General features: G+C 42.8%; 1 protein-coding gene across 1 annotated transcript in view; it reads left to right on the top strand.

Annotated features, from left to right (window-relative positions):
• Positions 1-14684, top strand: part of LOC142741800 (multidrug and toxin extrusion protein 1-like) — a 135138-nt gene that overhangs the window by 118160 nt on the left and 2294 nt on the right. The window contains exons 15-16 of the mRNA XM_075851132.1: positions 9474-9568; positions 13101-13167. Coding sequence (XP_075707247.1) covers positions 9474-9568; positions 13101-13167 — 162 coding nt within the window. The remainder of the gene's footprint in view (positions 1-9473; positions 9569-13100; positions 13168-14684) is intronic.

Genomic DNA, 14684 nt, shown 5'->3' with positions numbered 1-14684 from the left:
TATGACAAGTCGTCCAGGTCTTGCAGAAGCAAAGCAGCCCCAGACCATCACACTCCTACCGCCACATTTAACTGTTGATAGGATGTTCTTATGGTGGAATTTGATGCTAGCTTTACATCAGATGTAACGAGACCCATGTCTTCCAAAAAGTTCCACCTTTGACTCATCAGTCCATAGAATATTATCCCAATAGTCTCGGCGGTCATCTAGATGTTTTTTGGCAAATGCAAGACGAGCAATGTGCTCGTTTTGGTCAGCATTGGTTTGCGCCTTGCAACTCTCCTCGTAGATGAATCGTAGATGCGCTCTTGGTGAAATTTTGGTTGGCCACTTCTGGGAAGGTACAGTACTGGCAAAATGTTTTGAAACTGACACAAATTTTGGTTTTCACAAAGTTTGCTGCTTCAGTGTTTTTAGATCTTTTAGGCCTCATTTACACGAGCGTGTGCGTTTTGCGCGCGCAAAAAACGCTGCGTTTTGCGCGCGCAAAAGGCACTTGGCAGGTCCGTGTGTCATCCGTGTATGATGCGCGGCTGCGTGATTTTCGCGCAGCCGCCATCATAGAGATGAGGCTAGTCGACGCCCGTCACTGTCCAAGGTGCTGAAAGAGCTAACTGATCGGCAGTAACTCTTTCAGCACCCTCGACAGTGAATGCCGAACACAATATACACCAACCTGTGAATAAAAAAAGACTTTCATACTTACCAAGAACTTCCTGCTTCCCCCAGTCCGGGCTCCCGGCCGTTGCCTTGGTGACGCGTCCCTCTCTTGTCATCCGGCCCCACCTCCCAGGATGACGCCGCAGTCCATGAGACCGCTGCAGCCTGTGATTGGCTGCAGCCTGTGCTTGGCCTGTGATTGGCTGCAGCTGTCACTTGGACTTTACTGTCATCCCGGGAGGTCGGACCGGAGTTATCGGTAAGTCAGAACGTCTTTTTTTTTTTACAGGTTCATGGATTTTCGGAGCGGAAGTCACTGTCCATGGTGCTGAACCAGTTTAACGCTTTCAGCACCGTGGACAGTGACTGTCTCCTGACGTCGCGTACCCGAACATTTTTTACCGGTTTCGGTCAAAACGAGTTTGGCCGAACCCGGTAAAGTTCGGTGCGCTCATCTCGAATTTGACACTCCGTTTGGATGTTTGTAACCAGAAAAGCACGTGGTGCTTTTCTGTTTACATTCATCCTTTTGACAGCTCTTGCGTGATTTTCGCGCATGCAACGCAGGACCGTCAGTGTGGCATGCGTTGTTTTCACGCACCCATTGAAGTCAATGGGTGCGTGTTGCGTGAAAAACGCAAGAATATAGAACATGTCGTGAGTTTTACGCAACGCACTCACGCAGCGCAAAATTCACGCATCGTCTAAACAGCCCCATAGACTATTATAGGTGCGTACGACACGCGTGAAAAGCACGCGCGTCGCACGCGCGTATAATACGCTCGTGTAAATGAGGCCTTAGTCAGGTGTTCCTATGGTATACTGAAGTACAATTATAAGCAGTTCATAAGATTTTTAACTTGTTGACAAATACATCAAGTTTATGCAAAGACTCAATATTTACATCACTGACCCTTCTTTTTTGAAGACTTCTGCAATTCGCCGTCATGCTGGATATCAGCTTCTGGGCCAAATCCGGATTGATGGCAACGCATTCCTGCCTAATCAGTGCTTGGAGTTGATCACAATTTCTGTGTTTTTGTTTTTCCACCCACTTTTTGAGGATTGACCACAGGTTCTCCAATGGGATTGAGATCTGGGGAGTTTCCTCACCATGGACCCAAAATTTCAATGTTTTGTTCACCGAGCCACTTAGAGCACCATATCACAAGGCAAAAGTGATAACTATCGTGCTGGAAAAAGCATTGCTCATCAACAAATTGCTCGTGGATCGTTGGGAGACGTTGCTCTTGGAGGATGTTCAGATACCATTCGTTATTCCTCACACCGCTCAAATCGGTGAAAAAATAAAAAAGTTATGGCTCTTGGAATGTGGCGACACAAAAAATTTATTTTTTTTAACAAAAAGTTTATCAATAAAAGTAGTAAAATATAAAAAAAAACAATATAAATTTGGTATGACCGTAATCGGAATGAGCCACAGTATAAAGATAAGTTGTAATTTTTACTGCACGGTGAAAGCTGTAAAAACGAAACCCAAAAAACAATGGAGGAATCGCAGTTTTTCCAACTTCAGCCCGCGAAGAACTTTTTTCAGTTTCCCAGTATGTTATATGGAACTATAACTGGTACCAATAAAAATTGCAACTCCTTCCGCAAAAAATAAGCCCTCACACCACTCTATTGCCGAAAAATTAAAAAAGATATGGCTCTTGGAATGCGGGAAGTGAAAAACGAAAAATCAAAAAATGGCTTCGTCCCAAAGGGGTTAAAGTAACCAGTCTGCTCTTATAATTCAATTAGCATGACAGAGTGATTTCAGCTCCTCGATAACACTTTCTCCTGAGCTAGCGAGAAGATCACTGAAATGTCAGCAAGTCATTTTGTGGCAGGGCTGAAATGCAGTGGAAATGGGGTTTTAGTGATGAAGATAATTCTCAAGGCAAGGAATGACATTGCGATTCATCTGATCTCCACTCTTCATAACCTTCTAGAGTTAATGCAAACTGCCACTATAAAAACTGAAGCAGCAAAGTTTGTGAAAACCAAAATTTGTGTCAGTCTCAAATCTTTTGACCAGAACTGTACACCACTGTTCCACATTTTCGCCATTTGTGGAAAATGGTTCTCACTGTGGTTCACTTGAGTCCCAGAGCCTAAGGCCTCATGCACACGAACATATTTTTTCCCTCCCGTAAATACTGGCGTAAATACGGATCCTTGGTCACACGTATTCGACCCATATTGTACCAGTATTTACGGACCAGTGCCCATAAATACGGGTCCAGTGTCACCAGTATTCCACCCGTATACCACCAGTATTCCACCCGTTACGGGCACGTTTTCGCTGCAAAATTGCACTGCACTAATCGGCAGCCCTTCTCTCTATCAGTGCAGGATAGAGAGAAGGGGCAGCCCTTTCCGTAGTAAAAGTAATTCATACTTACCCGTCCGTTGTCTTGGTGACGCGTCCCGCTTTCGACATCCAGCCCGACCTCCCTGGATGATGCGGCAGTCCATGTGACCGCTGCAGCCTGTGACTGGCCTGTGATTGGCTGCAGCGGTCACATGGGCTGAAACGTCACCCCGGGAGGCCGGACTGGAGGAAGAAGCAGGGAGTTCTGGGTAAGTATGAACGTCTAATTTTTTTACACGTTGATCTATATTGTGATCGGAAGTCACTGTCCAGGGTCCTGAAAGAGTTACTGCCGATCCTTTAACTCTTTCAGCACCCTGGACAGTGACTATCCCCTGACGTCGCCTAGCAGCGCTCCCGTAATTACGGATGAACACACATAGTAACCCGTAATTACGGTAGCCCCATAGACTTATATGGGCCTGCCCGTGCCGTAATTACGGCCTGAAATAGGACATGTTCTATATTTTTCAACGGCACTGACACCTTCCCGTAAGCATACGGGGAGGTACCCGTGGCCAATAGAAGTCTATGGGCCCGTAATTACGGCCCGTGATTACGGGTATTTTTACGTTCGTGTGCATGGGGCCTAAGCAATGGCTTTACAAAAAGCTGTTTATTTATTTAGTCATTCATTACTCAGTGGCAGAGAATTTCTCTGCTGGTAACAGCTTTTTGTAAATACATTGTTCGTGATTCCTACCAGCTGCTGGGGTCCTTTTTTCTTTCATAAGCAATGGCTTTGTAACCCTTTCCAGACTGGTAGAATTCAATAACTTTGGCATCAGTATTTGAATCACTTTAGAATGCGGCATCATGTGCTGCTTTTTGAGACCACCTAGTCCGCTTCACATGCCAGGCGGGTTCTATTTAAGTGATGTTTAGATTCAACAGGTCTGGCAGTAATCATGTCTGGTGTATACTAGTGAAATGAAACCCAATAGTCAATTGAATTTGATTAACTTGGTTGATCTAGTAACTAAGGGGGCAATTACTTTTTCACATAGGGCCAAAAATGGCTGAACTGCATTTGTCCTTTATAAATAAAATCATCATTTTAAAAACAGCAATTTCGCTGTTCCTGGCAGTTTAAAGGGCTTGGAAAACCCACAGGATAGGGGATACATGTGTGATTGATAAGGAGAACGGGACTGAAAGTTACCAAGAGCGCTGCATGAGAAGCTGTGACTTCTGCGTTCTGTGTCCGGCAGCTTCATAGAGATCAATGGGATTCTTCTGCGCATGCGCGAGCGGCTCTCCATCGATCTCTATGGAGCTGCGGAACAGATAAGCCGGACACAGAACCTGGAAGTTCAGGTTTCTCATGTAGCGCTTTGTGTGACATTTGATCCCTTGTTCTCCTTATCGCTGGGGGTCCAAGCAGTCGCACCCCCAGAGATCTCACATGTGTTTTATGGCAAACCCCTTTAACTAGTTAAATGCCGCGGTCAATAGTGACCGCGGCGTTTATAGGGGTTTTTCTATGAAGCACATTTATGACATATCCTTTGGATAGGTCATAAATGTCAGATAGATGCAGGTCCCACCTCTGGGACCCGCACCTATCTCTAGAACGGGGCCCCCTAAACCCCGTTCTAGCTTTCTGTGCTCTCCCGGCCACTTGGTTACATATGGAGTTACTGAAACAGCGTAACTTGCTGAGCTACGCTGTTTCCGTAACTCCCATAGAACTGAACAGTAGTTACGGAAACAGCGTAGCTCGCATGCTACGCTGCTTCCGTAACTGACATTCACTACTATGGGCGTTAGGGAAACAGCGTAGCTCAGCGAGTTACACTGTTTCAGTAACTCCACATGTAACCAAGTGGCTGCTGGTTCAAGTCCCCTAGGGGAACTAAGAAAATGTGTAAAAAAAAAAAAAATGTTAGATACATTTTCAGGAGTGTAAAAAAATAAAAATATATTAACATTTTTCCCCTAGCACAATGTAAAAAATAAAATAATTTGGTATCGCTGTGTCCATAAAAGTTCCATCTATTACAAAATACAATTATTTAACTCGCACGGTGAGTTTAAAAATGTAAAACATCAAAATAGTTTTTGGTCACCTTAGCGCTTAAAAAAATGAAATTAAAAACAAGTGCTAAAAAAAAATCGTATGTACCAAAAAATGGTACCAATAAAACGACAGCTCGTCCCGCGAAAAATAAGCCGTCACACCACTCAATCGATGAAAAAAAATATAAAAAAAAGTTTTGCCTCTCAGAATGTGGTGAAACAGAATAAATTATTTTTTAAGAAATAATTTTTTTCCTATTTTCTGTTGTCTAAAGCCTGGGTGCGTCTTATAGTCCGAAAAATACGGTAACACAAAGGAGGACTGTATACTATTACAAATGGATTTGGAGCAGTTGGAGGCTTGGGCAAAGAATTTCAAATGAGGTTATAAATTGATAAATGTAAGGTTATTCACTTGGGAAGGGAAGATACACATAAACATTACATATTAAATGGAAAACACACTAACTAAAACCGACATGGAAAAGGACCTAGGAATTTTAGTTGACAGTATACTCAAAGTGTAACTAAACTTTTAAAAAACTTTGAACACTGAGACCCCAACCGATCACTAAAACAAAGTGGCAGAAGTACTTGGGTGGGCGCTGTGCCGCTTTGTTTCTGATAAAGCTGATGTAGCGGTGTACGGACTGTTAAGACTTTCTATTGAGCCCGTACACCTCTCCGAGGAAATCTGATCAGAAGCAAAGTGGCAAAGCACTCACCCGAGCGCTTCTGCCGCTTCATTTTGGTGATCAGTTGGGGTCTCAGTGCTTGGATCCCCACCGTTTAAAACTTCTAACATGACAAAAGTTTTTACAAGTTTAGTTACCGAACTGTAGCAAACACAGCTGCTGCAAAGGCAAATATGATCATTGGGTGCATCAAAAGAGGCATAGATGCACATGACAAAAACATAGTTCTACCATTTTGTAAATCACCAGTCAGAACGCACATGGAATAAGTGTGGGAATTTATTAACCTTTCTATGCCAGTTTTCGGACGTAGAAAATTTGCAAAAAGCCCGAAAAGTCACAATTTGCATTGACTTTTGATCATTTTTGGCCGCACGCGACACTTTTGTTAAAAGGGGGAGTCATTTCCCAGAAGGGGCTGGGCCACAGTGGGCTGAAAAATTTATTATTATTTACTCCACAAGACTGACAAATTATAGTAGAAATCTATGCCAGCTCCTAGCAAGCAAGGTGTAGCGCAAAGGAATAAAAAATAAATAAAGCATACTTACCTCACTGCTCCGCTTCTCATTTCTGGCTCCCTCATCATGCTGCAGCTCATACAACACACTGACACCAGGCAATGTCCAGACGTTCTATGTGACACAGCACTCAGGATGCGGAGTGCTGCATCGCATGTGTGGCCCTGACACTGCTTGGCGTAAGGACCTTGTGTGAGCATTCTAAGGGAGCCTGAGGGGACTCAGAGGGGAGAGAAAAAAGACGAGCGGTGAGTTTACTTATTTTTTATTTCATGTCCAATGGAAAGGGGATAATGGAAGGCACACGGCAGCAGGTCGTTGCGCCACAATTGTGACGCACAGCCAGCTGAAAGATGAGACACATTTGATAAGGGGGGTTCGCCTCTTAATAAATATTTTGCATCTTACTCCAACTAATTGTTTATTAAGAATGCCATATGAAACGGCAATCTTAATAAATCTCCCCCAGGTTTGGGCACCAGTGCACAAGAAAGACATAGTAGAGCTTAAACGGATTCAAAGGGTAGCAACTAAAGAGAGAAAATGGAATTGGTGGACTACTGTACCCAGAAAGATTATCAAAATTAGGATTCTTTAGCTTAGAAAAAAAAGACGGCTGATAGGTGATCTAAAAAATATATAAATATAAGTAAAATATATTAAAGGTCGATACAGAGATTTCTCTCATGACCTATTTATACCTATGACTGTAACTATAACCAGGAGGCATCATCTACGTCTAAAGGAAAGGTTTCTACATAAACATAGAAGGGGATTCTTTACTGTGAGAGCAGTGAGACTATAGAACTGTATGCAAGAGGAAGTTGTTATGGTGAATTCACTGAAAGAGTTCAAAAGAGGCCTGGATGTCTTTCTTGAGTGTAATAATATTACAAGTTATGTTTACTAGATTACTGTAGATGGGTCGTTGATCCAGAGATTTATTCTATTTGATGTATTGGAGTAGGGAAGGAATTTTTCCCTAAGATTACAAAATATGGCTTTTGCCTCATAAGGGTTTTGCCTTCCTCTGGTTCAACATTGCAGAATAATAGTCTAAACTGGATGGACATATGTATTTATTCGGCCTTAAAAACTTTGATACTATACCAAATTAGTCGCCTTCGGCATCCGTCTGGCTGGTATCCGTCAGCATACCTTTCTTTTCTTTGTTTAGGAAAGCATAAACATATGCTGCCTAGTATGCGTTTTTTTAGTGTTTTTTTATTTTATAGGACCTATGGGCGACATATAAGCATACAGTAGCATACATAGGAGGTATATGTCAGGAAGTATCTCCAACGTATACCTCTGACAGAAGGCAGAGGATGTGTTTTTTGTTTTACTTTTTTTTTTCACAGAAAGGATATGTTAACAGAGCTTAATAAAGTCCTGTGATCACAGCAGCCTCAGCACGGATTTAAGCAGGCAGTCTCTGCAGTGAGAGAGTGTAATGTGAGCTAGCAGGCTTCTAGAAACATTGACCCGGGAATGGTTTGCAGCTCCACTGTATTTGTAACATGCCAGACAAGAACTAGAAGTTCCAGTCAATTAAAGAGGCTCTGTCACCATATTTTGCAACCCCTATCTGCTATTGCAGCAGATCGGCGCTGCAATGTAGATTACAGTAACGTTTTTATTTTTAAAAAACGAGCATTTTTGGCCAAGTTATGACCATTTTTGTAGTTATGCAAATGAGGCTTGCAAAAGTCCAAGTGGGCGTGTTTAAAAGTAAAAGTACAACTGGGCGTGTATTATGTGCGTACATCGGGGCGTGTTTACTACTTTTACTAGCTGGGCGTTCTGATGAGAAGTATCATCCACTTCTCTTCAGAACGCCCAGCTTCTGGCAGTGCAGATCTGTGACGTCACTCACAGGTCCTGCATCGTGTCGGCACCAGAGGCTACAGTTGATTCTGCAGCAGCATCAGCGTTTGCAGGTAAGTAGCTACAGCTTCTGGCAGTGCAGACACAGCCGTGTTCTCGAGAGATCACGCTGTGACGTCACTTCCCCAGGTCCTGCATCGTGTCAGACGAGCGAGGACACATCGGCACCAGAGGCTACAGATGATTCTGCAGCAGCATCGGCGTTTGCAGGTAAATCGATGTAGCTACTTCCCTGCAAACGCTGATGCTGCTGCAGAATCAACTGTAGCCTCTGGTGCCGATGTGGCCGACACGATGTAGGACCTGTGAGTGCCAGAAGCTGGGCGTTCTGAAGAGAAGTGGATGATACTTCTCTTCAGAGCGCCCAGCTAGTAAAAGTATTAAAAACGCCCTGATGTACGCACATAATACACACCCACTTGGACTTTTACTTTTAAACACGCCCAGTTGGACTTTTGCAAGCCTCATTTGCATAACTACAAAAATGGTCATAACTTGGCCAAAAATGCTCGTTTTTTAAAAATAAAAACGTTACTGTAATCTACATTGCAGCGCCGATCTGCTGCAATAGCAGATAGGGGTTGCAAAATCTGGTGACAGAGCCTCTTTAAGGAGACATATGCAGCACAAATGGATGAGCTATGAATGGATTGGCTTTATATACGTACTGTACATGAGGCACCAATGGTATCTTTACATGCTTCGATAAGGCGCAATATTGGACTCATTTTGATAGTTGATTACAATCCACAAATCGCTAGGGGGCGAAATTCAATCAATCGATGATCTGGCAATTAAACCACCCATTTAGATTTTGGGGCCCTGTTTCTGTACCATGTGACCACGATTACAATTTCATCGCAATATCAAGGAATGGCATGTAAACACACATCCTTCCATTTTTTTCAAGACCAGTAAAGAATAGTTTCTCGAGTGATTTCTCCCTGAATCATATGCATTATTAAAGCATGTAAAGTCACCCTTAGGCCTTATTCAGACGAACGTAGAGTATGTCGGTGTGATGGCCGTCACACAGACACATGTATTGCAATGGGGCCGTTGTTTCACCGGACCGTGTGAAGGGTCCATTGAAAAATCGAAAATGTCCTATTTTGTAACGTTTTCACGGATCCCTCCATAGACTCAGGTCTACAGGGATCCGTGAAAACGGAACCCGCACGGGGGCACCTCAGACATATGATGAATAAGCCCTTCGAGCAACTGTGAAGTTTTTTATTTCTAATACGAGTGAACTCTCGTGTTTTATAACATTCCTGTTTGTTGACCTATAGTCTTTCTTCCTTAAATTGCCAGGTTTTTGGATTGGAATGATAATCTCCTTTGTGTGCATCAATATTTACTGTTGTATTTATTTCTGGAGATTAAACTGGAACCTCATGACAGAAAAGGTAAAGTCCTTCTTATGTTTGCACTTAAAAATTGGCAGCTGTATTGCATTCCATTATTGTTCTGTGCGTGAAAGAAAATGTGTTAAAAAGTTAACACGTGTAAGGTACTGTATGTTCTGAAGATCTTGTGTTATAATTCTTGTGAGTTTCTCTGTATTAAAGGATCCGTCACTAGTTTAGTAATGCCCTATCTCCTAGCTAATCTAATAGGCGCTATCACACTGATAATTCTAGTGAAAATTGTGTCCCAAAGGGTTTATTATTTTAAAAGTTATGAGCGATTTTCTAAATATGTAAATGAGCCTTTATTAGACAACTGGGAGGTAACACCAGCGATTCTCCTGAGGTGGAGCTACCTCACAGCCTCTGACGCTGTCCTATCAGCATGAAGCTGCTTCACACAGTGTGAGAGACTGAGGCTGGAGGGAAGGAGGATCACTTCAAATAGCCATATCTCCGACTGTGGACCACCTAGAACAGTTCTGGTTGCATATGAAAGATAATATTCTAATCTTTCATATGGCACCAGGATCGCAGTTCTATCTGTGAAACAACCGGAGGTATCACGAGTTGAAAACAGAGTCGGGAATGGAAGCGGTATACTATATGATCAGTCTGTGTTGCTGGGCAGGGAAGGGAGAGAAGCTGTATGTGGATTGCATAGCGTCATACAGGAGACATTACCCTGCCCAGAGTGACAAGAATGAGTAACCTCCCATTTGGCTATTAGAGCCAAATGAATATATTTAGAAAAATGCTCATAACTTTGCAAATAATAAACGATTTAAAAATAAATAAATCACACTATAGTTATCAGCATCATAGCACCTATTAGATTAGTTAGGAGATAGGGAATTAATAAACTGGTGACAGTCTCTTTAAAGGGATAGTATTATGCCTACTTTAGAGCCTGAGGGTCGGTACCTAACTCAGAACTTTAAAGAACACCAGATATAGAAGTCATGCATAACACTATCAGCTTTCCTGGAGTGTTCCTTTAAATTGTAGGGTGGTGTGAGACATTTATAAAACAGTTTAGACATTTCTGTAGCTGCTCATAACACCTAAGTCAGGTTTGTGTCTTCTCTTTCAAAAGGGGGTATTACCAGGGGTGTCGCTAGCTCCGGAACTCCGGGTAACACATACATCTTCCGCAACGAAATCCGATGCGGAATATCCACAGTGTTTGCGCTACGTGTGAACATACCCTAAGGCCTCATGCACACGACCGTAAAAACACCCGTTATTGCGGGTCGTTATTACGACCCGCAATAACGGGCTCATAGGCTTCTGTTAGCCACGGGTACCTTCCCGTTTGCTCACGGGAAGGTACCCGTGCCGTTAAAAAAGATAGAACATGCCCTATTTCATGCCGTAATAACGGCACGGGCATCCCATAGAAGTCTATGGGGCTCCCGTAATCATGGGTGGCTGCGTGTGTTCACCCGTGATTACGGGAGCGTTGCGAGGTGAGGCGAGGTCAGGGGACTACCCGGTCTGCAGGCCACAGCCCAGTGGCGTAACTACCGCCGGGACTACAATGAAAACTATGGCAGAGCGGGGAGGTATCTCCCCGCTCTGCCATAAACAAGACATGTATCCCCTATCCTGTAAAAAATAAAAATAAAAGACGTTCATACTTACCGACAACTTCCTGCTTCCTCCAGTCCGGTCTCCCGCCCGTTGCCTTGGTGACGCGTCCCTCTCGACATCCGGGCCGACGTCCTGGATGACGTTTCAGGCCATGTGACCGCTGCAGCCAATCACAGGTCAATCACAGGCTGCAGCGGTCACATGGACTGCCGCGTCATCCAGGGATGTCGGGCTGGATGTGAAGAGAGGGACGCGTCACCAAGACAACGGCCGGGTAAGTATGAATTTCTTTAACTTTTATTACAGAAAAGGCTGTCCCTTCTCTCTATCCTGCACTGATAGAGAGAAGGGGCTGCCGATTAGTGCAGTGCTATTTTGCTGCCAAAAACGTGCTCGTAAATACGGGTGGAATACGTGTGACACCGGACCCATATTTACGAGCACGGGTTCGTAAATACTGGTGCAAAACGGGTGGAATACGTGTGACACCGGACCCGTATTTACGCCAGTATTTACGGGTGGGAAAAAATACGGTCGTGTGCATGAGGCCTAAGAGTGTGTTCACATGCAAAACAAAAAAACAGCTGTAAAATATGGAGATGTTTTTAAGGGAAAACAGCCTCTGATTTTCAGCCGTTTTTGAAACCACAAATGTTGTTTGCGGCCGTGACTTTTTTTTACGTGTTTTTTGAAACGGCTGCATAAAAAAATGCCCTGTCTGAACGAAACGCAGTTTTTTCCCATTGAAATCAATGGGCAGATGTTTGGAGGCATTCAGCTACCGGCTTTCAGCTGTTTTTCAGGGTGTTTGCGGCCCGAAAAACAGCTGAAAATAAGCAGTGTAAACATACCCTAAGGGGTCAAAAGCGGCTTAAAATTTACAGAGTGGTTTTCAGAGAAAAAAGTTTTGAAGCTTCTTTTAATTTGAAGCTTCTTTTGAGGTGTTTTTCAGTGTTCAGCTCTACTTTTTACGCTACATTTTTCTAAAAAAACAGAGGCGTAATGATGCCCTGTATGAACTAAAATGTAATTTTTCCCATTGATTTCAATGGGCAGATGTTTGTAGGTGTTAAGCTACCGTTTTTTTGAGGCGTATTTCGGGGTGTAAATACATACTCTCTCTGAATTCATATGGAGGTTTTTCTATCGGATTCCATACAAATCAGAAAAAAATTTGTGGCATGCTCCATCAGATGATGTATATAGAGTTTTTACAGTAGCTTATGAGACTCCATGTGCCACCCTACAGCCTCCGTCCCTTGTGAATGAGGCCGAAGACCGGGTTCCCACATGATATGCTATTTCATTTTTACACAGCCTATTAGACTTGGAACTCGCAGCATATTCCGCCCAAAAAAACCACAACCCATGCAGTTTTTTGCACCAGAATTTCCACTGCAGAAAGCAGCGTAGAAAAAAAAAAAAAGTTGATACTTAACCCGGCCGTTGTCATGGTGATGTCTCTCCTTTGCTGCCCGGTCTGGCCTCCCTGGGTGATGCTGTAGCCTATGTGATCGCTGCAGCAGTCACATGGGATGAACAGTCAGCCCTAGGAGGGTGGACTGGAGGAAGAAGCAGGGAGTTCTGGGTAAGTATGAATTAAAAAAATTTCTGACTTGCAATTTATGAGACGTAATCGGTGCAATTCCACCGCAATAGCCGCAACACTCTCTCTTCAAACTCTCTTCCACTTTGCTGCTACTGTAAATGCTGCAGAATTTCCACACAGAACTCCGTTGCGGAAATTCCGCAGCAATTACGCTACGTGGGAACCCGGGCTAAATGTGTGGGATGAGAATCTTCTCTCCCAGTAAATATCACAGACCTGCTATTGCTTTAAAGTATTTGAATCTCTCACCTGTGTTTATTTAAGGTAAAGTAATATTCTAGTTAAACAATTAGATCTTATTTTGAAGAGTAAATACGTGTTTTATTCCAGGCCAAGGACCGTTTAGGATTAAAAACAAAACGAGTCCCATTTTCGGAACATAGTATTGACACTCCAGGTATGTACCATCTGAATTTTTTTTTTAATGGTCAAAGACTATTAAAGGGACACTCCACCCAAGTTCTCTATGTGTTGAATTGGTAAAAAACACATCTAAAAAAACATTTTTTTTAGTAAACCGGTACAAATGATTTTTATGGTGTTTTGTTTTTTTGCAAATAGTGTATTTTACTACCTGCGTTTTTTAAGTGGTGTTTTTCACATTGCAAATTATGTGATTCAAAGATCATGGGATAGTCCCTACTCGTATAGCTCGATTTAACCCATCGGTGGATATGCACTGTTTTAGACAATGTGGCGCGGAGGGCACGCTAATGCATATTCTATGGGAGTGCCCAATGGTTGCCACCTTTTGGAACCAGGTATACCAGCTTATTAACACAGTGATCCAAGTCAAACCCCCCAAGGATGTGATTACGGCACTGCTATGCGGTCCTATTCCGGAGGTTCGGGCCCCCGCACGTAAATTTCTCCGATATGTGTTTCTGGCAGCTAAAATAACTATTGCTAGGGCTTGGCGAACACCCACGTTGTCTATGGATATGTTGATCGCTAAGATCTCATGGATAATGGTTAATGACCGCCTAACACATCTGCTGGCTGGTACATTAGACAAATTTGATGCCATTTGGGACCCATGGAGGAATCACACATCTTCGTGAATACATAGAGATGGTTATGAAACCCTTCTACCCTACACCTTTCCTTCCCCCCCTCCTTATCCTTCTTTTGTTTATTGTGTGTGTTTTGCTTTTCTCTCTCTTATCTTTCTTCCATAGAGGCCATGTTAAGGTACTCTATAAAGTAATGTGATGTCAAGGATAGTTACCTATGTTAGCAATGAATACATTTATATACTATATATTTGGCAAGAGTGTTGACATCATGACAGATATATAATGTGAGATTTATTGGAGGCCATGTTGGTCTAATACTTTGTTTAATTGTATTACTGAAATGCAAAAGTTGAGACTCTGCGAGTCTGTGTTATTACTATATTATTATTTTACAAAACTGTTTAATAAAAAACTATTGAAAACAAAGATCATGGGATGCAAAAATTCCCACGCAATAATAACATGCTATGGTATATGATAAAAACACTCATTGAACATACCATTTGAGTGTTTTTATCATATACGATAGCACTTTATTATTGCTTCCTAGTAGGTTATGAATTCGAACTGGCTAGGTAGGTAGCAGCTCTTCCAAGCATGCCCAGTGGGCAACACAAGGTTTGGAAACTATAGCACAAATAGCAGGTTACAGCGCATGCGGTTTGGCGTAGGGGGTACTTCGAGATGCTTCACAAGAAGGTAATACGTTATATATTAGGTGTTACGGCATGTTTCCATTGGCCGTTTTCCAGATATATAGTGTCAAATTAGTGATTTTAGTAGAGATCAATGTTCGTGTCATGCCACGTCTAATGTACTTTGTCAAGGTAGAAGAGTAGGCTGGATGACAATGAAATGTAGTTTGGCCACACAAACTGCCCAACCAGCAAATCATTTG

Source organism: Rhinoderma darwinii, chromosome 2 (assembly GCF_050947455.1).
Source record: "Rhinoderma darwinii isolate aRhiDar2 chromosome 2, aRhiDar2.hap1, whole genome shotgun sequence".
Lineage (NCBI taxonomy): Eukaryota > Metazoa > Chordata > Amphibia > Anura > Rhinodermatidae > Rhinoderma > Rhinoderma darwinii.
The sequence above is the reverse complement of the archived record's forward strand: the minus strand, read 5'-3'. Positions and strand labels throughout refer to the sequence as shown.